Source organism: Rana temporaria, chromosome 10, assembly GCF_905171775.1.
Source record: "Rana temporaria chromosome 10, aRanTem1.1, whole genome shotgun sequence".
Taxonomy (NCBI): Eukaryota; Metazoa; Chordata; class Amphibia; order Anura; family Ranidae; genus Rana; species Rana temporaria.
In genome coordinates this window covers 7,274,772-7,298,841 of record NC_053498.1, presented here as the reverse complement: position 1 = coordinate 7,298,841, position 24,070 = coordinate 7,274,772, and the positions used below count along the sequence as shown (strand labels likewise).

Below are 24,070 nucleotides of genomic sequence, written 5' to 3'. Positions count from 1 at the left end.
CCTCTCTTCCCTTCTCCCTTTTTTCCTCTTTCCCTCCCTCCCTCCCTCCCTCTTTTCCTTTCTTTCTTTCTTTCTTTCTTTCTTCCTTCCTTCCTTCCTTCCTTCCTTCCTTCCTTCCTTCCTTCCTTCCTCCCTCCCTCCCTCCCTCCCTCCCTCCCTCCCTCTTTCCTCTTTCCCTCTCTTCCCTTCTCCCTTTTTTCCTCTTTCCCTCTCTTCCTCTTTCTCTCCCTCCCTCCCCTTTTTTCCTTTTTCCCTCTCTTCCTCCTTCCCTCTCTTCCTCCTTCCCTTTTTCCCTCTCTTCCTCCTTCCCTTTTTCCCTCTCTTCCTCCTTCCCTTTTTCCCTCTCTTCCTCCTTCCCTTTTTCCCTCTCTTCCTCCTTCCCTTTTTCCCTCTCTTCCTCCTTCCCTTTTTCCCTCTCTTCCTCCTTCCCTTTTTCCCTCTCTTCCTCCTTCCCTTTTTCCCTCTCTTCCTCCTTCCCTTTTTCCCTCTCTTCTTCCTTCCCTTTTTCCCTCCCTCTCTTCCTCCCTCCCTTTTTCCCTCCCTCTCTTCCTCTCCCTTCCTCCCTCCCTCTCTTCCCCTTCCTTCCTTCCTTCCTTCCTTCCTTCCCTTCCCCTTCCCTTCCCTTCCCCCTCCCTCCCTTTTCCCTCTCTTCCTCCCTTCCTCCCTCCTCTTTCCCTCTCTTCCTCCCTTCCTCCCTCTTTTTCCTCTTTCCCTCTCTTCCTCCCTCCTCTTTCCCTCTCTTCCTCCCTCCTCTTTCCCTCTCTTCCTCTTTTCCTCCCTCCCTCTTTTTCCTCTTTCCCTCTCTTCCTCCCTTCCTCTCTTCCTCCCTCCCTCTCTCCCTCGCTTTCTCTTTCCCTCCCTCGCTTTCTCTTTCCCTCCCTCGCTTTCTCTTTCCCTCCCTCGCTTCCTCTGCACTTTTTTCCCATCTTATGTGTCTTTTTTTTTTCTCCCCATTCTCTCTCCTCTTCCCTCTCTCCACCTCTGCCTTCTCTATGAAGAGATTTTTAGTTTTAGCTGTTGGATTTCAGCTTCACATTTTTCCTCTGCTAGGTCAAAACGGAATCGTATCAAAACGTCAATGTTCAAAGAGTTTGTGGACCCCGACTCCATGGATGATGATGAGCTAAGTTTGGATAGCGAGTGAGTGTGGACATGAGGCTGTGCATTGCCGCCACCAATCACTTATTGTGGGAGCAATGCTCTGCAGGCTTAATTACAGCAACTCTTTCTTTCTTGCCTTCTTTCTTGCCTTCTTTCTTCTTCTTTTGCCTTCTTTCTTCTTCTTTTGCCTTCTTTCTTCTTTCGCCTTCTTTTTTCTTTTTTTTTTTCTTCTTTTTTTTTTCCTCAGTTACTTTAACCCTTTTTTTTTTTTGCCTTCCAGGATTTTTGTCGATCTGACGGTGGATGTGAAAACAGAAGACGCTTCTCTAGATTCGCCCAAAGAATCTCCGTGCTCTGAGCCCTCTGCTGGTACTGATGAGAACTGCACTCCTGTGCTCTATCTTGCCAACTTGCCGATTTTCAGCATCATGACGGTTCTTGTTCCTCTTATTTCCACGCAGGTTTCTCTCCCAGCTTCGAGGACTTTGAAGAACGTTTTCTTGAGGAGAAGGAGAACTTGTTACCCAAGAAAGGCCGGCCGCATCTGCGATTCGAGATCATCAGTGAAGACGGCTTCTATACGCAGTCTGATAGCGCTGAAGGTAGGTGCCTATGCTGGATTCTTCATGCTCTCACCGTATAACTAAATATTCAACACCTTTTAGTCCTTTTGTTACAGTGTAATGTAAGTGTGTTCCTGTTGTTACAGGTGCATGGAAGACTGTAGTGGAAAAGGTACAAGAGGCTCGAAGTGTGGCAAGACTTAGACATCTCTCCTTCTCTGGTAAGAAGAGGCTCCTTTCCATAGGACTGTACTTATCTGCTTGCTGACGGCATCACGAGGATGTATGGCGGCAAATCGGCCTCCCTGCGCTGGGTCGTATACCTAGTGAGTGATCTGTGCACCTGGCTATGCTGTGATTTGTCACACCACATGCCAATCACCGGGTACCGGCCAATGATCGACCACCGCCACCTGGTGAACAGCTGAGCCGATTGTAAACGCAGAGCTGCGTTAAATGACGAGGGAGCTTGTTGGTTGGTCAGTCCCTGCTACGCACAACTAGATTCCCAGTAAAGGCGGGGCACACACACTGGTTAGGCACATATTTACCCCCTTGATCACCCCTTAAAGCGGCATTCCGACGGAATCTTCTTTATTTTTTAGTTACAAATACTGCAGCTGCTGACTTTTAAAATGAGGACACTTGCCTGTCCAGGGCGCCCGCCATGTCCTCACACGAAGGCGACCCGTCCCTCGGCTCCGGGTGGAGGCACTGGCATCTTCAGTAAGGGAATCGGGAAGTGAAGCCTTGCGACTTTACTGCCTGGTTCCCTACTGCGCATGCGTGAGTCGCGCTGCACATTCTGAATATTCCATGCTGCCTTGTGTCTCTCCCAGAAGACAGTGGGGGGAGGGGCCAGACATGGCGTACTTCGCAACGGATTCTGCGGCGCTCTTTCGCAGGAAGTGGCAGCAAATACCTGCATTAGACGGATATCCCTGAAAGGTGCCAAATGTGATAACGAAGGGGGAGGAATCGGATCAGCGGAAGTTCCATTTCTGGGTGGAACTCCACTTTAAAGGAGTGTGGTGTGGAGAAAGCATCTTGAGGGGGCGAGCAGGAGTGTCAGGACGCCCACCAACGCACAGCTCCTTTATCTGCAAAGTAGAGAGTGTCCTGATATGCCTGCTTGCCGCCCCCCCCCCCCCCCCCATCAGGACACTCTCTACTTTGCAGATAAAGGAGCTGTGTGTTGGTGGGCGTCCTGACACTCCTGCTCGCCCCCTCAAGAGGCTTTCTCCACACCAGGGAGAAAGCCTTGCATTACTGTGTGGAGTTACAGACCGAAGAACAGGAAGTGAGGATTTCTCAGAAGAAATAAAGACATTTAAAAGCAAAATGTAAGGATGAGGTAAGTGACGGAGGACTGCACTAAGGGAAAGGAAGCTGTTTAGGGAAAACATTGTTTTCCTTTACAACCCTTTTAAGTACTGAGCCTCTTTTTGACACTTGTTTACAAGTTAAAATCCTTTTTTTATTTTTATTTTTTTGCTAGAAAATTTCTTGGAACCCCCAAATATATATATATATTTTTCCAGACACCCTAGAGAATAAAATGTCGGTCTTTGCAATACTTTGTCGCATCGTATTTGCGCAGCGGTCTTGCAAGCGCAATTTTTACGAGGGGAAAACATTTTTTATTTTTTTTTCTTAATAAAATAAGGACAGTAAAGTTAGCCCAATTTTTTTTTATATCGTGAAAGATAATGTTACACCCAGTAAATTGATGCCCAGCATGTTGCGCTTCAAAATTGCACTCGCTCATGGAATGGCGACAAAGTTTGACCCTTAAAAAATTTCCATAGGCGATGTTTAAAAATGTCTACAGTTTACCTGTTTTGAGTTAGAGGTGGTCTAGGGCTAGAATTATTGCCCTCACTCTTAACGATCGTGGCTATATCTCACTTGTGGTTTGAACACCGTTTTTATATGCGGACGCCACTTGCGTATGCTTTTGAAAAAATTAAGTTTTGCCTTTGTACTTTAACACCCCTTACCAACCAGTGTCGGTAGTACAGTGACAGTGCATATTATTAGCACTGATCACTGTATTAGTGTCACTGGTGATGTCAGTGACTGCAAGTCGCACAATATTGCCGCTAAGGTCTAGGAAATGCAAAATTTCAGCAAAGAATGCGCCTCCTTGTGGGAAGCTAGGGGGGGGGCGTACGTGGAAAATCTGAGGGAAAGTATTTCATTTTATTATTTTTTTTTAATTCCCTGCAGCCGGTCTGAGCGGAGCGCGGATGTTGGGGGTTCAGCACGACGCCGTGCTTTTCCTGCTGGAACAGCTGACTGGCGCTGAGCGCTGCCGGGGGTACAAATTCCATTTCCACCACCAGGAGGTGGAGGAGGAGGAGTTATTTGTGAACTCGACGGGCTGCGCTCGCAGCGAGTTCTACGTCAGGTGGGTGTAGCGTTTTGTCTTGTGAGGTGTCCACCTAGTGCGCTTTTTGGGTGTTGGAGCTTTTCTGATCCGGCCATGTCGTGTTTTTTTTTTTTTTTTTTTCATTTTTTTAGGAAGAGTACGTTTGACATGTTCAATTTCCTGGCCTCTCGGCACCGAACGCTCCCGGAAATGTGTACGTATGAGGAGGAGGAAGAGGAAGTGCAGCTAAAGTCCACCAGGTAACATCTATAACTATAAAAAAATGTCTGCCTATCATTCACAGATATGTGAGAAGGTGTATACAGATATTAAAGAGGACCTGTACTGTGGAAGGCAAGCAGAGTGCATACGACTAGTGACCATGCCTATAGGCTCCCTGCTGGTCTGTTTACCCATTACCGACTTGCCTATACCTTGTCCGTTGTTCTGTCTAAGTGAATAGTGCCCGTGCATGCGCAGGATGGAGCCGCACTCCAGCTGAGTTGCCGATCAGCTTGAGTGACGTAAGCGCACCTCGTAGGAGGTATCTCTTGATGGGAGATACCATTGATGGGCACAATTGAAACCTATACAAACAGCAGGGGGGTTTTCAAGTATTTTGGCTTTTCGTTTATTTGGCAAAAAATAAACCAGTGGTGATTAACCACTTGCTTACTGGGCACATATACCCACCTCCTGCCCAGGTGAAATTTCAGCTTCCGGCACTGCGTCGCTTTAACTGACATTTGCGCGGTCGTGCGACGTGGCTCCCAAACAAAATTGACGTCCTTTTTTTCCCCACAAATAGAGCTTTATTTTGGTGGCATTTGATCACCTCTGCGGTTTTTATTTTTTGCGCTATAAACATAAAAAGAGCGACAATTTAAAAAAAATATATATATTTTTTACTTGTTGCTATAATAAATCTCCAATTTAAAAAAAAAAAAAAAAACTATTTTTTTTTCTCAGTTAAGGCCGATACGTATTTTTCGACGTATTTTTGTAAAAAAAAAAATGCAATAAGCGACTGGTTTGCGCAAAAGTTATAGCTCCTACAAAATGGGGAACAGAATTATGATTTTTTTTTCATTATTTTTTTTTTTTACTAGTAATGGCGGCGATCTGCGATTTTTTTATTTTTTATTTTTTTTATTGGGACTGCAATATTGTGGCGCGCGCGGGTAATGCATTTCAAATGACGTCCACTTGGCACCTGAGAACCGCGCTGTTGACGTCTTTTGTCAATAGCGCGGGTCTCAAGTGGTTAAATAACACCAGAAGAAAGCTATTTTTTGTGGAAAAAATTATAAAAATCTCATCTGGATACAGTGTAGCATGACCGCGCAATTGTCATTCAAAGTGTGACAGCGCTGAAAGCTGAATATTTGGCCTGGGCAGGAAGGGAAAGTGGTATTGAGGTAGTTACAATGAATTGCTTTATTTTTTTTTTTTTTTAGGCGAGCGACCAGCCTGGACCTTCCCATGGCAATGAGGTTCCGCCACCTGAAGAGAACATCCAAAGAGGCTGTGGGCGTGTACAGGTAAGTGACGTGCTGGGAGAGGTTGGTTGGCATCCATTTTTTCTTTTGACTTGTCCGTCACCACCTGTCTTTCTCTGCAGGTCATCTATCCACGGCAGGGGACTGTTCTGTAAGAGGAACATTGACGCTGGCGAGATGGTCATCGAGTACGCGGGCATTGTCATTAGAGCTGTACTGACTGACAAGAGGGAGAAATTCTACGACAGCAAGGTAACGCCCTCTACCCAGAAGCCCTTTCAATATGCGGCCATCATCTCCGCCTTCACTGTACACAGAGACATTTAACACTTAAAACGGGTACCTCCTCCTGAAGAAGGTGGTTGACACCTGTTGTTATTGGTTCACTTAATCTTTTAGGCCAGAGGTCTCCAAACTGCGGCCCGTGGGCCGAATACGGCCCTTTTTGCTCATCTTTATGCGATCCTTGGGGCACCGACACCAATGATGGAGGGCACTGTTCCTTCCCAGGGCCAATGATGGAGGGGGGGGGGCACTGTTCCTTCCCGGGCCAATGATGGGGGGGGGGCACTGTTCCTTCCCAGGGCCAATGATGGAGGGGGGGGGCACTGTTCCTTCCCAGGGCCAATGATGGGGGGGGGGGGGCTCTGTTCCTTCCCAGGGCCTATGATGGAGGGGGGGGCACTGTTCCTTCCCAGGGCCAATGATGGAGGGGGGGGCACTGTTCCTTCCCAGGGCCAATGATGGAGGGGGGGACACTGTTCCTTCCCAGGGCCAATGATGGAGGGGGGGGCACTGTTCCTTCCCAGGGCCAATGATGGAGGGGGGGACACTGTTCCTTCCCAGGGCCAATGATGGAGGGGGGGGCACTGTTCCTTCCCAGGGCCAATGATGGAGGGGGGGGCACTGTTCCTTCCCAGGGCCAATGATGGAGGGGGGGCACTGTTCCTTCCCAGGGCTAATGATGGAGGGGGGGGCACTGTTCCTTCCCAGGGCCAATGATGGAGGGGGGGGCACTGTTCCTTCCCAGGGCCAATGATGGAGGGGGGGGCACTGTTCCTTCCCAGGGCCAATGATGGAGGGGGGGGGCACTGTTCCTTCCCAGGGCCAATGATGGAGGGGGGGGCACTGTTCCTTCCCAGGGCCAATGATGGAGGGGGAGCACTGTTCCTTCCCAGGGCCAATGATGGAGGGGGGGCACTGTTCCTTCCCAGGGCCAATGATGGCGGGGGGGGGGGCACTGTTCCTTCCCAGGGCCAATGATGGAGGGGGGGGGCACTGTTCCTTCCCGGGCCAATGGTGGAGGGGGGGGCACTGTTCCTTCCCGGGCCAATGGTGGGGGGGGGGGGCACTGTTCCTCCCCGGACCAATGATGGGGTGGGGGGGGGCACTGTTCCTCCCCGGCCATGTGGGTTTGTTCTCTCCAGAACTGTCACTGATCCTAATTTTGTCTCTATTCCAGGGAATCGGATGTTACATGTTCCGCATTGACGATTTCGACGTGGTCGACGCCACCATGCACGGCAACGCGGCGCGTTTCATCAATCACTCCTGCGAGCCCAACTGCTACTCCCGGGTCATCCACGTGGAAGGCCAGAAGCATATAGTCATCTTCGCCCTTCGCAGCATTTACCGCGGCGAGGAACTGACGTACGACTACAAGTTCCCCATCGAAGATGCCAGCAGCAAGCTGCACTGTAACTGTGGTGCCAAAAAGTGCCGCCGTTTCCTGAACTGAGCGAGGCACATAAAAAAAAAAACACAAAAAAAGTAAAAAAAAAAATTACAAAAAAATTTAAAAAAATAAATCCACGGCCGCAAGTGCTGGTCTGGAGGTGCTGGCACTTCCACGGCGGACGCAAGATTTCGGGTGATGGCGCTGCTCGGCAGAGAGGGGTCAACATTACAAGAAGTCGCACTTTACCCTCTGTCCTGGCTTGTCCGTCATTAGAGTACAGGGCAGACCTCTCCTTTTTTCCTCTCAGGGTCTTCAAGAATTGTCTCCTCTCTGGACACCGCCCCCTCCTCCCCCCTTCCCTTGCTGCTACCTGCTAGCGCTCGCCCCGTAAGCTCACGCGTTTTCTCTCGCAACTGCTGTGGAAAACGAGGAGCGGCGCTCAGAATACGCAACAAGCAATGGGCACCCCCCCCCCCCCTGCTGTTTTAACTCATTGATCTCCTGCCGTCTATATTCGCTCCCATTCGGAGAACGTATCCAACATCGGGGAGCAAAACGGACTGTTTTGGGGGTGACAATCATTTTTTAATCCTTTTGCTGCTAACCACCTGCTCCGCCCTGCAAAGGGGTACAAATAAAAAAAATACTCCCCCTGCTTCCGTCAGCTTTGTACCATTTTATTAAACCAATAACCCACCTTGAATACAACATGGAGCATCTTGAATTGTGGAGCTTCACCAGACAGACTCCATCTTTGATTTTTTTTTTGTTTTTGTTTTTTGTCATCCTATTTTTATTATATTTTTTTTTTGCAAAGCAGCGAGTGGTGAGAGCAATTTGAAGTTTTGAAAATCGCGTCTGTTTAAAGAGACAAGAATCTTGAGGAGAGAGTGTAAATAAATGTACAAAGAATTTGTAAGAACATTGTTTTTCTATGCACTTTTTTTATTTAAGGACTTGCTGGGGGGGCGGGAAATGTTTCATTGTTTCACCTTCTGTTTAGAATTTTAAATAAAACTAAAAATGTTGTCATGTGTAGGTGCTGTGCTTTTCAACCACAGGCTTTCCCGAAGGAGAAGGTACTGGCTTGCATCAGGGCCAGGGTAAATTTTGGCACGTGTAGGTGCTGTGCTTTTCAACCACAGGCTTCCGAAGGAGAAGGTACTGGCTTGCATCAGGGCCAGGGTAAATTTTGTCACGTGTAGATGCTGTGCTTTTCAACCACAGGCTTCCGAAGGAGAAGGTACTGGCTTGCATCAGGGCCAGGGTAAATTTTGTCACGTATAGATGCTGTGCTTTTCAACCACAGGCTTCTGAGGAGAAGGTACTGGCTTGCATCAGGGCCAGGGTACATTTTGTCACGTGTACGTGCTGTGCTTTTCAACCACAGGCTTCCGAAGGAGAAGGTACTGGCTTGCATCAGGGCCAGGGTAAATTTTGTCACGTGTAGATGTTGTGCTTTTCAACCACAGGCTTCCGAAGGTACTGGCTTGCATCAGGGCCAGGGTAAATTTTGTCACGTGTACGTGCTGTGCTTTTCAACCACAGGCTTCCGAAGGAGAAGGTACTGGCTTGCATCAGGGCCAGGGTAAATTTTGTCACGTGTAGATGCTGTGCTTTTCAACCACAGGCTTCCGAAGAAGGTACTGGCTTGCATCAGGCAGGGCCAGGGTAAAGTCAAGCCAAGGAGCCAATTAACGTTAGGGCTCCTATCACACTTGTGTGACTTTGCCCCCCCCCCCCCCCACCTTTTCCTAGCCTGGTGGGCTGCATGCTCGGATTAGGGCCTGGTATGAATTTGGGGGGGGGTTTAATTTTGGCGTGGTGTTACTGTAACAGAGTTGAACAGCCCCGCCCCCCGGCGGTCCCTCTGAACATAACCCTCCGCCCTGCAGCATGCAGCCTCAGTTTTTTTTCTGCCTAGCAGAGGAGAAAGACGTGACTCCCTTTGGGCCCAGTGCCCTGAAGAAATTGTTTTATTTTTGAGATTCTTCTATCAACTGCCGGCTGGGTGACAGGCTGGATATTAGGGATGTCACTGGAGATAAGAGCACTCTCCTCCCTCAGTCCAACAAGGGCAAATCTCCCTCTCCTTCCGGCTCGTCGGTCTGCCCTATAGGGGGCAGTGCAAGACTTGCTGAGTTGCAGGGTAATTTGACCTGTTCCGCAGGACGAGAGATTTCAGGCACTTTATTCTCATCTGTTTGTGGTCCAGGAGAAGGATTGAGTCTGTCCAATCTTGGACCTCAAAGCCCTAAATGCCTTAAGAGTGCTGCAACGGTACGGAAGTTCCGTATGGAATCAATTTGTTCGGTGGTGGCTGCGCTCCATCTGGGGGACTTTCTGGCATCCTTGGGCACCAAGGACGCTAACTTGCATGTCCCAATTTGCGCAGGACACCAGAGGTTTCTGTGTTTCGCGATCGGTGAAGACCACTATCAGTTTGTGGCTCTTCCCTTTTGGCCTGGCGTCGGCACCAAGAGTTTTCACCAAGGTGCTCGCCCCGATTTTAGCTTTGTTGAGACAGCGAGGCATTGCCATCATGGGCTACTTAGACTATCTTTTTCTGAGAGCAGCTTCTGGCTCAGAATTAGAGGTAGATGTGTCTATAGCCAGCCAGACCCTCCGAGAATTTGGTTTGGTGTTAACATCCAGAAGTCAGTCCTGGTACCGACTCGGCATTTGGAATACCTAGGGTTGATTCTGGACTTCTGCAGAGGCAAGTGTTTTCTTTCCCTTGTAGAAATTGCAGACTCCAGTCTGCGGTGAAGCTGTTGGCATCCCGAAAATGGTCGTCTCTCTCCGTTTTTTGCATGCAAGTCTTGGGCCTCATGGTAGCCTCATTCGAGGCGGTACCGTATGCCCAGTTCCACACGAGTATTGCAGAGGGAGATCCTGTCCAAATGGAACAAATCTCCGTTGTCTCTGGATTGCCAGATTCAGCTGGGTCACTTAGACGGAGTCTCTCTAAATTGGTGGCTGAGATCCCCAGCTTTTCGGTCCGGGAAGTAATTTCTCCCCTTCCAGTGGACGGTGATCACGACGGACGCCAGCCTTACCGGTTGGGGGGGGAGAGTCTGGGTTGTTCAGTCGGCCCAGGGTCTCTGGACTCTCGAGGAATCCCGCCTGCAGATCAATGTCCTGGAACTTTGGGCGATCTGGCTTTTGCCTCTCCACGTGGTCTCAGGGGCACCCAGTCAGGATCCAGTCCAGGATCCGTCAAGGAGGAACAAGAAGCTTGGCTGCAGTGTCGGAGGTAGCTTGCATTCTGAGGTGGGCGGAAAGGAGTATACCGGCCCTGTCGGTCATATACATTCCAGGCGTGGAAAACTGTCAGGTGGACTACCTGAGTCGCCAGATGCTGGACCAAGGAGAACGGTCTCTACACCCGGATGTGTTTCAGCTTCTTTTCCAAAGATGGGGAGAACCGTAAGTATTGAGGTTTATGGCCAGGTCAAGAGACCCATGGGCAGACGCATTGGTGGTACCGTGGAGTCCGTATCGGCTAATATATGCCTTCCCTCCCCTGAAGCTCCTTCCTCCAATGATTCTAATTGCTCCCTATTGGCCTTGGCACGCTGACCTAGTGCGTCTAGTAGCAGATGTCCCTTGGCGTCTACCGCTGTGAGAGGACCTGCTGTCGCAAGGTCCCATATTTCATCCTGCTTTAGTCGCTGGCTTTAACGGCATGGCTATTAAAAGCCAGGTGCTAAGAGACTGGGGCCTGTCAGATTTAGTGATTTCTACCATGAGGAGGGTTCGGAAGCTATCCTCTTTACCATCACACTTGGAAGACCTACATATCCATGTGCGAAGAAATGGGGTGGCATTCGCGTACTTATTTGGTTTCCAGAGTCCTGCTGTTCTTACAGCATGGGGTGGAGCAAAAGCTTGCCTTAAGGGGCAGATTTCTGCCCTGGCTGTCTTTTTTTTTCTTTTTTTTTTTTTCAATGACCCCTGGCGGCTCATTCTCTGGTGAGTACATTTGTGCAGGAGGTTTGGCATGTGGAATCTTCGGTCCGTCCTCCACTACCTCCCGTGAGACTTTAAGCTGGTCCTCGCGGTGCTTCAGTACCCACCAGTTGAAAAGATTAGGGAAATTCCCTTGTCACTTTTCTCAAAGTGGTCTTTTTGGTGGCTGTTACGTCAGATGGGTTTCTGAGCTGGCAGCCTTGTCATGCAAGGCTCCCTATCTGGTCTTCCACAAGAATAAGGTGGTGCTGTGTTCGCAGCCTTTCTAAGGTTGTTTCGGCTTTTCATCTCAATGAGGACATTGTACTTCCATCCTTGTGTCCTCATCCGTCGCATCCTTAGGAGGTGGCGTTGCATTCCTTGGACATTGTCTGAGCGCTGAGAGTTTACTTGTATGTCACTGCTCCATTCCGGAGGTCAGCCTCACTGTTTGTTTCGGTGGCTGGTCCTAAGAAGGGCCTGGCGGTCTCATCAGCCACCATCTCTAGGTGGATCTGACAGATGGTGAATCAGGCTTACGCCCTGAAAGGGCGGGTGCCTCCCTTTCCTGTCATGGCGCAATCGACCAGGGCAATAGGTGCCTCTTCTCTGAGTTCATGGATGGATACAGCACCTACCCCTCCTTTTTTTTAAGTTTGTACTGCTTTTTGACGAACTGAGTTGCTGCAAGCAGGGAGAGGGGTTGTACCCAGAGGGACTGCCAAAATGCCTGCCAACTGCATAGAGGGAGAAAACACACGGGTATGCAAGAACAACAGTATTAATGGCAGCCCACTGACACCCCAGATGGAGCCCCCACCCGGTAGACCCCCGGCCCATCGCATATAGCCTAGCTCTGAGCCCAGGGAGGAGGGAGGGAAGAGAGGGGAATGGAAGGATAGAACCCCCCCCCCACTCGACCTACCTGGGAATGCCCAGCTATGGCCTCCTGTCGGAGCAGGGGACTGATACTTACCAGTCTTGTATGAATTACGCTGGAAGCATCCCAGACAGACCATCTTTTGTGTGGTTACGGAGGTGACTGGCAGCCCGGCATGGTGTGACTCGGACATATAGACCGATCATATGCGCGCCCCAGAGCGTGTAGCTCACCAGCCACCCGTAGAGCGACGGGCTCGTCGTGGACGACTTAGTGTGTAGCTAAGGTCAGCACACGCTCAATGGCCGAAACTGGGCAGAATACAAGGATCTGGGATCCAGCCTGTCACCCAGTCGGCAGTTGATAGAAGATCACAGGATCAAAAAACATAAAAAAATTAAAAAATTCCGGACCATGGGCCTGAAGGGAGCCATGTCCTTCTCCTATGCTAGGCAGAAAAAAACTGAGCTGCTGCATGCAGGGAGAGGGGTTGTACCTAGAGGGACTGCCCCCCCCCCCCCTGGGCGGTACTGTACAATGTTTGATGTGATTAACACTTTCTAACAAGTTTTCTGCCTAGTCCACTCCTAACGGAAGGCTAATACCCACTTTTTCAAGATTGCTGCTGTGTCCGTCCATGAACTCCAGAGAAAAGGATTTTACGGTGAGTACATCATTAGTGTATAGCAGTCTTGTGACTTCTATCAGTGTCTCGTTAAAGCTTGTAGAAGGAGTTTTAATTTTCCCACAATTGTTCTATAAGGCTTCATGACCCCCTGACCCTCTGTCTGGACTCTGTGCTGATCACATGCACCCTCCCAAGAAAAAAAACACTCTAGCAATACACACCAAACTGAGCATGTGCAAAATGCCCCCAAGGCTCCGTACTATCAGGAGATGGATTGGGGACATTGAAAGAAGGGGAGGATAAGAGAAGACAAAATCAAACAGCCTTTTTACACAATGCAGAGGATTAACCCCTTAGGTTCCACAGTGAGTAGAACAAGCATGCTCTTTACTGCACATACAGACTACTGTTGTGGGTTTAGTAACCCTTTAAATCTCTTAGTAGCAACAACAAAGTATCTTCATACCATATATTTTATAAATGATAAAGATATTATTGTTATACAGTGGAACCTTGGATTACGAGCATAATCCATTCCAGGAGAATGCTCGTAATCCAAAGCAAGTTTCCCCATAGAAGTCAATGGAAACGAAAATAATTTGTTCCGCATTGACTTCTATGGCATGCAATACCGCATGTGGCCAGTGGTGGGGGGGGGGGGCGCCGGAGAGGCTCGGGAATGGAGTATTTTCGAATGCCTCTGTCGCCCGCCCCCCCCCCCTCAGGCCAAAAGCGGTACTGCACACCGCTGTGGCTTAAATCCTGCTCGTGTTGCGAGACAACACTCGCAAACCGAGTCAGAAATGTATTTTTAATTTTTTTAAATGCAGCGCTTCTATTGCAAAATGCTTGTTAACCACTTAATGACCGCCACACCCCCCTACAGTTGTAAACACACACTAGGTGAAACAACTCCTTCAGCGCCCCCTGTGGTTAACTCCCAAACTGCAACTGTCATTTTCACAATAAACAATGCAATTTAAATGCATTTTTTGCTGTGAAAATGACAATGGTCCCAAAAATGTGTCAAAATTGTCCGAAGTGTCCGCCATAATGTCGCAGTCACGAAAAAAATCGCTGATCGCCGCCATTAGTAGTAAAAAAATAAATAAAAATACAATAAAACTATCCCCTATTTTGTAAATGCTATAAATTTTACGCAAACCAATCAATAAACGCTTATTGCGATTTTTTTTTTTTTACCAAAAATATGTAGAAGAATACGTATCAGCCTAAACTGAGAATTTTTTTTATATATATGTTTTTGGGGGATATTTATTATAGCAAAAAGTAAAAAATATTGCATTTTTTTTTCAAAATTGTCCCTCTATTTTTGTTTATAGCGCAAAAAATAAAACCCGCAGAGGTGATCAAATACCACCAAAATAAAGCTCTATTTGTGGGGAAAAAAGGACGCCAATTTTGTTTGGGAGCCACGTCGCACGACTGCGCAATTGTCTGTTAAAGCGACGCAGTGCCGAATCGCAAAACCTGGCCTGGGCATTTAGCTGCCTAAAGGTCCGGGGCTTAAGTGGTTAACCGCATTACTCACAATTACTGTACAATTATAAATACGATGAAAGTTTTTTTTTATTATATTAAAAGTCGCTGAAATTACCACTTAAAAATGTAGAAAGGGTCACAGAGACCTCCCGTGTGTGTGTTTTTTTTTTTTTTTACGACTGGCAAGTGAAGATTTCTTGGCTGCACCTATATCACAAAACACCAAAAAAAATAATAATAATCCGGTCACATGAAGACTGGAGGTGGCCAAAGCCGCGGTGTCGTCGCTCGGATCACACGCCCCACCAAGCGGCTTATTATAGCTGCTCTTAATCAGCATTAGGATTTGTCACGGAGATCTGGGGCAGACTAGACGGAGGAGCCACCGAGGAGACACTCAGGTAATGTGGACCCCCCCTCCCCCCACGCTCTATCCCCCCCCCCTATATTACAGGATTGCACGGTTTAGTAGCGCATGCATAGGCACAGCGGAGTACATAGATCTGAAAACGAATAATATAAAACATAAAGGACAATTATTGGGAATCACAAGAGAGTGTCACCGCCACTCACTTCTAGACACCGCAATCCTCTTCTTACCTCTAGAGAAGATTTAAAGCGGGAGTTCACCCAATTAGGTTTTTTTTTCTCTTTTCCCCTTAGCTTCCTGCTCGTTCGGTCTAGGGGAATCGGCTAGTTGTTTTAAAATATGAGCAGTACTTACCGTTGTGAAGAGCGATCTTCTCCGTCGCTTCCGGGTATGGGTCTTCGGGAGCGGGCGTTCCTATTTTGATTGACAGTCTTCCGAGAGGCTTCCGACGGTCGCATCCATCGCGTCACTCGTAGCCGAAAGAAGCCGAACGTCGGTGCGGCTCTATACTGCGCCTGCGCACCGACGTTCGGCTTCTTTCGGGAAAATCGTGACGCGATGGATGCGACCGTCGGAAGCCTCTCGGAAGACTGTCAATCAAGAAGGAACGCCCGCTCCCGCAGCCCATACCCGGAAGCGACGGAGAAGATGCATCGCGTAAACGGTAAGTACGGATCATATTTTAAAACAACTAGCCGATTCCCCTAGACAAAACGAGCAGGAATCTAAGGGGAGAATGTGTTCTGTGCGGGTGAACCTCCGCTTTAAGTGTCAATTTATATTTAATAATCTATTCTTGTGTTTTTATTGCAACATCAAATTATACCCCCCCCCCCCCCCCCCCGGATAATACAGAACACATCGATGGGAAAAATAAATATAAAGACCCCCTTTGTCACCTAACAATCCTCTGACTGTCGTGTTCATTAAATTCAAGATTGCGAACATTCTCTCTGATAATAATTGTATAGGATTTTTATGTTTTTAGGTTGCTTTAAAAGTATTTTTTTTTTTACTCCTTTAGCTGCTACTGGTGCAGTTCATGCCCCAAGCTGACCCAACTCGGTAAAGCCGAACTTCCGGGTTTAATTTCACTTTAACCACTTAACCCCCGGACCATATTGCTGCCCCAAAGACCAGAGAACTTTTTGCGATTCGGCACTGCGTCGCTTTAACTGACAATTGCGCGGTCGTGCGGCGTGGCTCCCAAACAAAATTGGCGTCCTTTTTTCCACCCCACAAATAGAGCTTTCTTTTGCTGGTATTTGATCTCCTCTGCGGTTTTTAGTTTTTGCGCTATAAACAAAAATAGAGCAACAGTTATGACAGACGCTTTTGACACATTTTTGGGACCATTGGCATTTTTATAGCGATCAGTGCTATAAAAATGCATTGGATTACTATAAAAATGACACTGGCAGGGAAGGGGTTAACACTAGGGGGCGGGGAAGGGGTTAAGTATGTTCCCTGGGTGTGTTCTAACTGTAGGGGGGGGTGGACTGACTAGGGGAAATGACTGATCGCTGTTCATACATTGTATGAACAGAAGATTAGCATTTTTCTCCCTGACAGGACCGGGAGCTGTGTGTTTACACACACAGCTCCCGGTCCTCGCTCTGTAATGAGCAAAGGCGTGTGCCCGGCGGCGATCGCGGCCTCCGGGCACGGGAGTCGGGCGCGAGCACCCCCTAGTGGCCTGCGCGAGAGCCGACGTATACGCAGGGGAGCCGACCTGCCGCTGTAAAACGACGGCGGCTGGTCGGCAACCAGTTAATCACTACTGTGTTTTTGTTTGTTTTTTGCCCGAAAATTTTGAAAAAAAATAGATTTTCATAGTGTATTAGAAAATTTTGAAAAACAGGTAATTTTTCTCCTTCACTGATGTGTGCTGATGAGGCGGCAGTGAGATATGGCACTGATGGGCACTGGTAGGTGACACTGACAGGCAGCACTGGTAGGTGACACTGATGGGCATTGATAGGTGGCACTGGTGGGCATTGATAGGTGGCACTGTGGGCCCTGTTAGGTGGCACTGTGGGCCCTGTTAGGTGGCACTGTGGGCCCTGTTAGGTGGCACTGTGGGCATTGATAGGTGGCACTGGGGGCCTTGTTAGGTGGCACTGGTGGGTACAGATAAGGAATCTGCAGCTCAGGTCATTTGTCGACAGCTGATCACGTGGTAAGGGGGCGGGATCACAGGAAGTGGGTTGAGTTATACTGGCCACCAGACCGAGGACATCTAGTGGCAGATAAACAGTTAATATGTTGATGAGATGCTGATAGGAAGAGAGAGCTGAGTGAAAGAAATATGAACGCGTCTCCTTTCACTGTCCAGTCACAGGCTGTGGGTGGATCCAGGATGACCTGGGCTCACAGGAAGCGGGTTGAATTATACTGGCCGTCAGACTGAGGACATCTAGTGGCAGAAAAACAATACTGCAGGGAAAGTCTCCATTTGAAGGTAAAATATTTGAAGCAAAAGTTGTTTTAATTTGTTTCCGCTCTAAGAAATGGATCCACATCTAGATTTTTCTCTTTCATTCATAGACGGACACAGCCTTCTTTGACATTAGGGTTATGCTTCTTCCTACCAGGAGATGTCTTCTGGTAGGAAGAAGCATAACCCTAATGTCAAAGAAGGCTGTGTCCGTCTATGAATGAAAGAGAAATGGATTTTACGGTACAAAAATCCCATTTTTTTTTTTTTAGCCCTGTATATGAATTTTGTATTCACAGACCTGATGACGCGGACCGAATACCAGCGTGGCGTTCACACCCCACCGCTTGTCAGCGTCAGCATGCCTGGTGTGGCCCCGCAGTCCGAGGGCTCCGAAGCGGATAAAGGTGGGGGCCGTGAACCCAACGGCAGGTGCTCCGGCGTGGCTCAGCAGCCTATCAAGCCCCGGCAAGTCCTGGCATACCTTCCGCGGCCCCCTACGGACACCAACCGCTATCGTAGCTTTCCACAGAAAGTAAGCAAAAAGAGTTGATCATCTTAACCTCTTCCCTACCGCACTCCGTCATATGACGTCCTGGACTTCCGGGGGGGGGGGGGGGGGGGGCGCGGGGATATCTGAATGACGGGTGCAGCCAGGGCCAGCATCAGGAATTATGGGGCCCCTTACACAGCTTCAGGCATGGCCCCCCTGGAGCAGAGAACTAGGGGGGGGGGGTGCTGCCGCCTGTGAAATTGAGAAGCAGGGGGGGCCTTTTACGAAAAAAAAGAAGAAATAAAGAAAAATATATATAAAAAAGGGGGGTAGCCATCCGGGTTCTTGGGGACCTCTGGGCCCTTTAATAAAAAGAAAAAATATATATTTTTTCTTTTTTTTTTTTTTTTTTTAAAAAGGGGGGTTGCCATCTGGGGCCCTGGGGACCTCTGGGCCCTATATATATATACACACAAATTATTATTATTTTTTATAAAAAGAAATTACAAAAAAAGTGCGGTTGCCATCCGGGACCTCTGGGCCCTTTAATAATAAAAAAAAAAAAAAAACCTCTGGGCCCTTATTATAATAAAAAATAAATAAATAAAATAAAAACAAATATATAAAAAAAAACAAAAAAACATTTATAAAGAAAAAAAAAAAAAAAGGGGGAGTTTCCATCCAGGGCGAGCTCTGGGCCCTTTAAAAAAAAAAATATATATATATATATAAACAAAAATAAAAAAATAAACATTCATAAAAAAATAAAAATAAAGGGGGTTTGCTACATGGGGCCCTGGGGACCTCTGAGCCCTTTAATAAATATATATATATATATATATAAAAAAAAAAAATTATGACCTGGCACCGGATGACGACGATAGAGCTTTCCGGTGACCAGATGGTCACCAGTCATCTCTATGATCGTCGGAGGCCCGGGCGCGAACGTTATGACGTCCCGAATGTAAACAAAGCCGCGATCGTGGCTGTCAGCATGAGATATGTGCATTTTTTTTCTCGATCTCATGCTTTCCAGCCTGGAGGAGAGATGTGGGTCTTATTGACCCCGCCTCTCTCTCCATAAAGAGGACCTGTCACACACTATTCCTATTACAAGGGATGTTTACATTCCTTGTAATAGGAAAAAAAGTGATCAAATTTTTTTTAGAAAAAAAAAATAATAATTTAAAGGGCCCGGTAGCTCGCGCTCAGAAGCGAACACACACGTAAGTCCCGCCCACACATGTAAACGCTGCTCAAACCACATATGCGAGGTATCGCTGCGTGCGTTAGAGCGCGAGCAACAATTCTAGCACTGCAACTCTAAACTGGTAACCTGAAAAAAAAAAAATTAAAGCGTCGTCTAAGCAGATTTTTAAGTACCGAAGTTTGGGGCCATTCCATGAGTGTGCGCAATTTTAAAGCGTGACATGTTAGGTATCTATTTACTCTGCGTAACATCATCTTTCACATTATACAAAAAAATTGGGCTAACTTTACAGTTTCGTTATTTTTTAATTCATGAAACCGTTTATTTTTTTTTCGAAAAAAAGGCGTTCGAAAATGTATTGAGCAAATACCGTGCTAGATAAAAAGTTGCGATGAACGCCACTTTATTCCCTAGGGTCCCTGCTAAAACAAAACATTTATAATGTTTTGGGGGTTCTGAGTAATTTTCTAGCAAAAAAAATGATTTTTACATGAAGGAGAGGAGTGCCAGAATAGGCCCGGTAGGGAAGGGGTTAAACTTGTAGAGATGAGCAAATTGATTGGCACCTCGGTTCACTTAAAGGTAGACTTACAGGCCCAGATTCACAAAGCACTTACGCTGACGTATAACAAGTTACGCTGACGTAAGTGCAAATGTGCGCCATCGTATCTGTTCGCCAGACCCACAAACTAATATGCGCCTAAAACCAGGCTACACCCCGCCGACGTATCTTGCTTACGCCAGCGTAGGGTGGGCGCACATTTAGGCTGGGAGCATGGTGCCGCTCCCATTGATTAGCCATTCAAACATGCAAATGAGGGAAATACGGCGATTCACGAACTTGCGTGTGCCCTGGGCATGCTACGCGAGATGCGCGCAAGTTGCACGTCCGGCGTAAAGTTATTCCCCATAAAGGAGGTGCAACCCAGCAACAGACATGCTCAGGTCTGCACCAGGGAACACAAGCCGGCGTATTGTGCGTTGGACGTGTGGGCTGGGCGTACGTTATGTTCACGGCGTACGCAGTGTTCCGGCGTAGCTTAGGCAGTTATGCCGGCGTGGTTGTGAGCAGGCGCATAGGGGTGCGTCCACGTCACGGCGCATGCCCAGTTCGTGATACGTACCTGTCTGGCGCTCGGCCCATCATTTGCATGGGGTCACGCCTCATTTGCATGGGTTCACGCCCACTTCCACCTACACCGACGTGCACGTTCGAAACCCACGCCACGCTGGTGCAGCGTTGGGAGCACTGGCTTGCTGAATGCAATGCTTGCCTCTCTGCGCTGCGTTGGCGTAGCGTATAGTATGTGCTCTACAGCGGCGTAATGTGCGCCTTGCTGTCTGTGAATCTGGGCCACAAGGTTTATGTAGATCCAGAGTAGAATAATTTTAATTTTTTTCCTCGATTTTCCTTTCTTGTGATCCTCAAAAAAAAACAAGCTCATCTGCCTCTCTGCTTCCACAGCCAGAAAGCATGGTGGTCCCAACATCTCCAGCAGAGACCAAACCGGCTCCTCATCCGATGCCGCCACCTACTCACCCCCTTCTTCCACTTCCCGACATCATGCCCCGCAGTGTCTACAAACGTCATATGAGCACCACAGACATCAACTACCCCTACCCAGCCCGACCTCGCCAAAGCGTCTGCATCTCCTCCGACCTCCCAAAGTACCGCTGCTCTTCCCTAAAAGATGGCGGACTTTCCAATGGACGCTGGTACCCCCGCCATGCCATAAGCGCCCCTGACATTACTCGTGGACCTCGCTACATCAATATGCCACCCCGCGGGGTCTTTTCTGCCCCAGCAACAGGGCCCGATAAGACTCCAAAACAAAGATGCAAACTAATGGAGGCCAGGCTTCATCAAGGCAAGGCCTCCACGCGGAAAGAGCGTCAAAGGTACGTGGCAAAGGACGGCAAATGTCAAGTCAACTTGGGACGCATTGAAGAGAAGGGACGCTTCCTGTCGGACATTTTCACTACCATCGTTGATCTCAAGTACCGCTGGTTCCTCTTTGTGTTCATGATGTGCTACATTGTGACGTGGCTGATCTTTGCCACCATCTACTACCTAGATGCCTTCTGGCGCAATGATTTGCTCCACTTTGAAAACGATGACTGGAACCCATGCTTTCAGAACGTCAACAACTTTATATCAGCCTTGCTTTTCTCCGTGGAGACCCAGCGTACCATCGGATACGGTTACCGTATGGTGACGGACAACTGCCAAGAAGGGGTCTACCTGGTCATGGCCCAGTCCATTGTGGGCTCCATGATTGACGCTCTCATGGTAGGCTGCATGTTTGTCAAAATTTCCCGCCCCAAGAAGAGAGCCCAGACACTGATCTTCAGCCAGACCTGTGTGGTGTGCCCGCGGGATGAGCGTCTCTGCTTGATGTTCCGTATCGGCGACCTACGAGACAGCCACATGGTGGACGCCAAAATCAGGGCGAAGCTCATTAAGTCACGACAGACATTTGAAGGGGAATTCCTTCCCCTGGAACAGTCAGAAATAAACCTTGGCTATGAGACGGGAGAAGATCGATTATTCCTGGTGGAGCCGCAAGTCATCTGTCACGTGATTGACGAAAACAGCCCTTTTTATGAGATGGGACCACAGGAACTTATGCGAGAGCAGTTTGAGATCATCGTAATTTTGGAAGGAATTGTAGAAGCCACGGGTAAGTAGGCTGTACCTTGGCAAGTGGGTTGTTTTGTCATTGTTACGCAGGGCCGCTGATAGGGGGGGGCAGTCCTCCTGTAGGGGGCCCAGGCACACAGAGGGGCCTGAACAGCAGGAGAAATCCATGTGGTCGGGCAGAGGGGCAATTACAGAAAGATGCCCTGTGCTGCTCTCTGTAGCAGCTGAAAGCCGGTTTCTCTTCCCTCTGGCATTCAGCTGCTGCAGGGAGAGACACAGGGCATCAAATTACTACCCCTACCTAGTCTGCCCACTTCTGACCCCCCCCCCCCCTTGTGTGCCCCCCTGTCACTGTGCCAAGCTTTCTCCCGCTTTCCCCAACTTGTTCATTGCCGACTTGTTCATTCCCCGACTTAGCTGGGGTAGGCAGTACACTTTGGTGGGGGTGGGTCAGCCACACCTCGTGACCTTTGACCTCTAGGAACCCACCTTCTGACCTTTGAACTCTGGGGGATGTTCCAATTCCTGAGTCCTAGCCTTATTCCTCAAGGGAAAATCCTAACCTGTATGAAAAAAAATGTAACAGTGTAATAAATAATAATACAAAAAAAAATGAGAAATTTTGTAAATAAAAATGTAAAAAAACGATATAAAAAGGGCTAATTCACACAGGTTCTTTGTTAGGTTTGTATTGGGTAATAATAATTTTAGTGTATGTTGTTGTGATATATTGGGGGGGGGGGGGGGTAGGCTGTATGAGTAGGTGTGTTATGTACCCCATACTCATTCACATGGAGGGGGTCCCCTTGTTAAAGGGGACTTCCAGATTCTAATAAGTTAACCCCCCACCAGGCCAGGGTTGTGGGGAAGAGGCCTTTGTTTTCATCAAGATCGGTACAATGTGCTTTGGGGGGGCGTTGAGGGCTTGTGGCTGGGTATGGTTGAGGATAGGGGGTGCTCGCTTGTACTCCCCTTTTCCTGGCCACCAGGAAGCATTCTTCCCAATGACCACCAATGTAGGAGGACCATTCTTCCCACTGATCGCCAATGTAGGTGGACCATTCTTCCCTCTGAGCACCACTGTAGGAGGACCATTCTTCCCACTGATCGCCGATGTAGAAGGAGAATTCTTCCCACTGACCACCACTGTAGGAAGAACATTCTTACCACTGATCACCAATGAAAGGAGCATTCTTCCCACTGATCACCAATGTTGGAGGTGCATTCCTTCCATTGACCACCCATATAATGGACATTCTTCCCTCTTACCCTGATCAACCAACTTTAGCTGGGGTTCCCAAAGACCTGGAATTTATTTAAAGGGTACCTCTGGGGTAAAATGGTTGAGAAAGGCTGGTTCAGTCATACACTTACTGCGTGTGTTTTTCTTAAACAATCAAATTTCAGGGCGCAATGTAGGGACACAAAGGATTCTAGATATTTACTAAAGAGCTACAGAGCAGAACCTAAAGAGTACAAGTCTAGAACAGTCAATATTTTAAAAACAAGAGCTTATCTTTAAATCGCCCAGCATCCCTTGGGTGAAATCTCTATCAGCGCTGCATCACTATTCATCTCATTTATTTCAGGTATGACCTGCCAGGCCAAAAGCTCTTACTTGGAGAACGAAATCATCTGGGGTCACCGTTTCGAGCCCTGCATGACCCTGGAGGAGGGCGCCTTCCGCGTGGACTACAAACGCTTCCACAAGACCTTCGAGGTCCAGCTACCCCGCTGCAGCGCCAAGGAGATGGAGGACATGAGGGATCTGGAGGGTTCGGAGTTCAGCTTGTACTGGGAGAATGGAGACTTCTACGCGGGGCGCCGACACACCATGACAGATAGGGGGGACGGGGAGGAGGAGGAGGAGAGGAGGACTCAAGGAGAGGGCTTTTCAGATCGCACTAGGAGGCTGATTGGAAACATCGACGAAGAACGCAGCGCAGACTTCAATGGCAGCGACTACAACCTCTGAGCGTGACGGAAAAACGTGGACTCAGTATGGTGGAGGGTGTAGGCAGGACACAAGCTGAAGGCCGACTCAAGCCAGCTCTGGGATTTCGGTTTAGTGCGGTTGTTGACTAGTTCAACTGTAGGTGGACTTCTTCGATATACGGAGGAGTCCCGAAATTCTACCAGACAAAAGTCAATCAATGATGTCACCTTCTGAAGAGTTTTCCACATATTGAACTAATATTTAAAAACCACTTAAAGGGGAGGTTCACCCTAAAAACAACTTTTTCTTATTCCACTGCCCCCCCACATTACAATACGATTATGCCTATTAGTTTTTTTTGATGCTGTACATACCTTCGTACAGCTAATTCACCCGTGGCTTCCGGGTTGCGAGTCCCGCGGGAGTGGGCGTTCCTAACATGCTGGTGATTGACGTTTTGACAAAAAACTAGCTCCCCCCGTCGCGTAAGCCGTGTCACGATTAGCGAAAGGAGCCGAACGGCGATGCGCAGGTGCAGTATAGCGCTGACTTTGTCAAAACGTCAATCACCAGCATGTTAGGAACGCCCACTCCCGCGGGACTCGCAACCCGGAAGCCACGGGTGAATTAGCTGTACGAAGGTATGTACAGCATAAAAAAAAAAATAATAGGCATGATCGTATTGTAATGTGGGGGGCCAGTGTAATAAGAGAAAGTCGTTTTTAGGGTGAACCTCCCCTTTAACATCTTTTTAGCGGCCGGTCCTGTTTACGATAATGGTGGTCTCTGTGGCGGATTCGCAGCGAGAT

The 24,070-nt window shown here is 48.4% G+C and overlaps 2 protein-coding genes across 2 annotated transcripts in view; both read left to right on the top strand.

Annotated features, from left to right (window-relative positions):
• KMT2B (lysine methyltransferase 2B) overlaps window positions 1–8,241 on the top strand; it is a 59,027-nt gene extending 50,786 nt beyond the window's left edge. Inside the window, exons 29-37 of the mRNA XM_040327106.1 lie at window positions 1,051–1,140; window positions 1,382–1,470; window positions 1,563–1,703; window positions 1,811–1,885; window positions 3,894–4,074; window positions 4,188–4,295; window positions 5,493–5,576; window positions 5,657–5,786; window positions 6,997–8,241. Of these exons, the coding sequence (XP_040183040.1) occupies window positions 1,051–1,140; window positions 1,382–1,470; window positions 1,563–1,703; window positions 1,811–1,885; window positions 3,894–4,074; window positions 4,188–4,295; window positions 5,493–5,576; window positions 5,657–5,786; window positions 6,997–7,272 (1,174 nt within the window). The 3' untranslated portion in view covers window positions 7,273–8,241. The remainder of the gene's footprint in view (window positions 1–1,050; window positions 1,141–1,381; window positions 1,471–1,562; window positions 1,704–1,810; window positions 1,886–3,893; window positions 4,075–4,187; window positions 4,296–5,492; window positions 5,577–5,656; window positions 5,787–6,996) is intronic.
• Window positions 8,242–20,155: 11,914 nt separating this feature from the next.
• LOC120915957 (G protein-activated inward rectifier potassium channel 3-like) lies at window positions 20,156–23,600 on the top strand. The gene is made up of 2 exons (XM_040326800.1): window positions 20,156–21,365; window positions 22,915–23,600. The coding sequence occupies exons 1-2, from the start codon at window positions 20,159–20,161 to the stop codon at window positions 23,298–23,300; spliced, it is 1,593 nt and encodes a 530-aa protein (XP_040182734.1). The 5' UTR covers window positions 20,156–20,158; the 3' UTR covers window positions 23,301–23,600.
• The last annotated feature ends 470 nt before the right edge of the window (window positions 23,601–24,070 follow it).

What these genes read in the sequence shown, in the direction of transcription:
- LOC120915957 (XM_040326800.1), top strand. Translation starts at nt 20,159, where the DNA reads ATGGTGGTCCCAACATCTCCAGCAGAGACCAAACCGGCTCCTCATCCG. An exon ending in AGGAATTGTAGAAGCCACGG is followed by an intron (nt 21,366 to 22,914) that starts GTAAGTAGGCTG and finishes CATTTATTTCAG; the next exon opens with GTATGACCTGCCAGGCCAAA.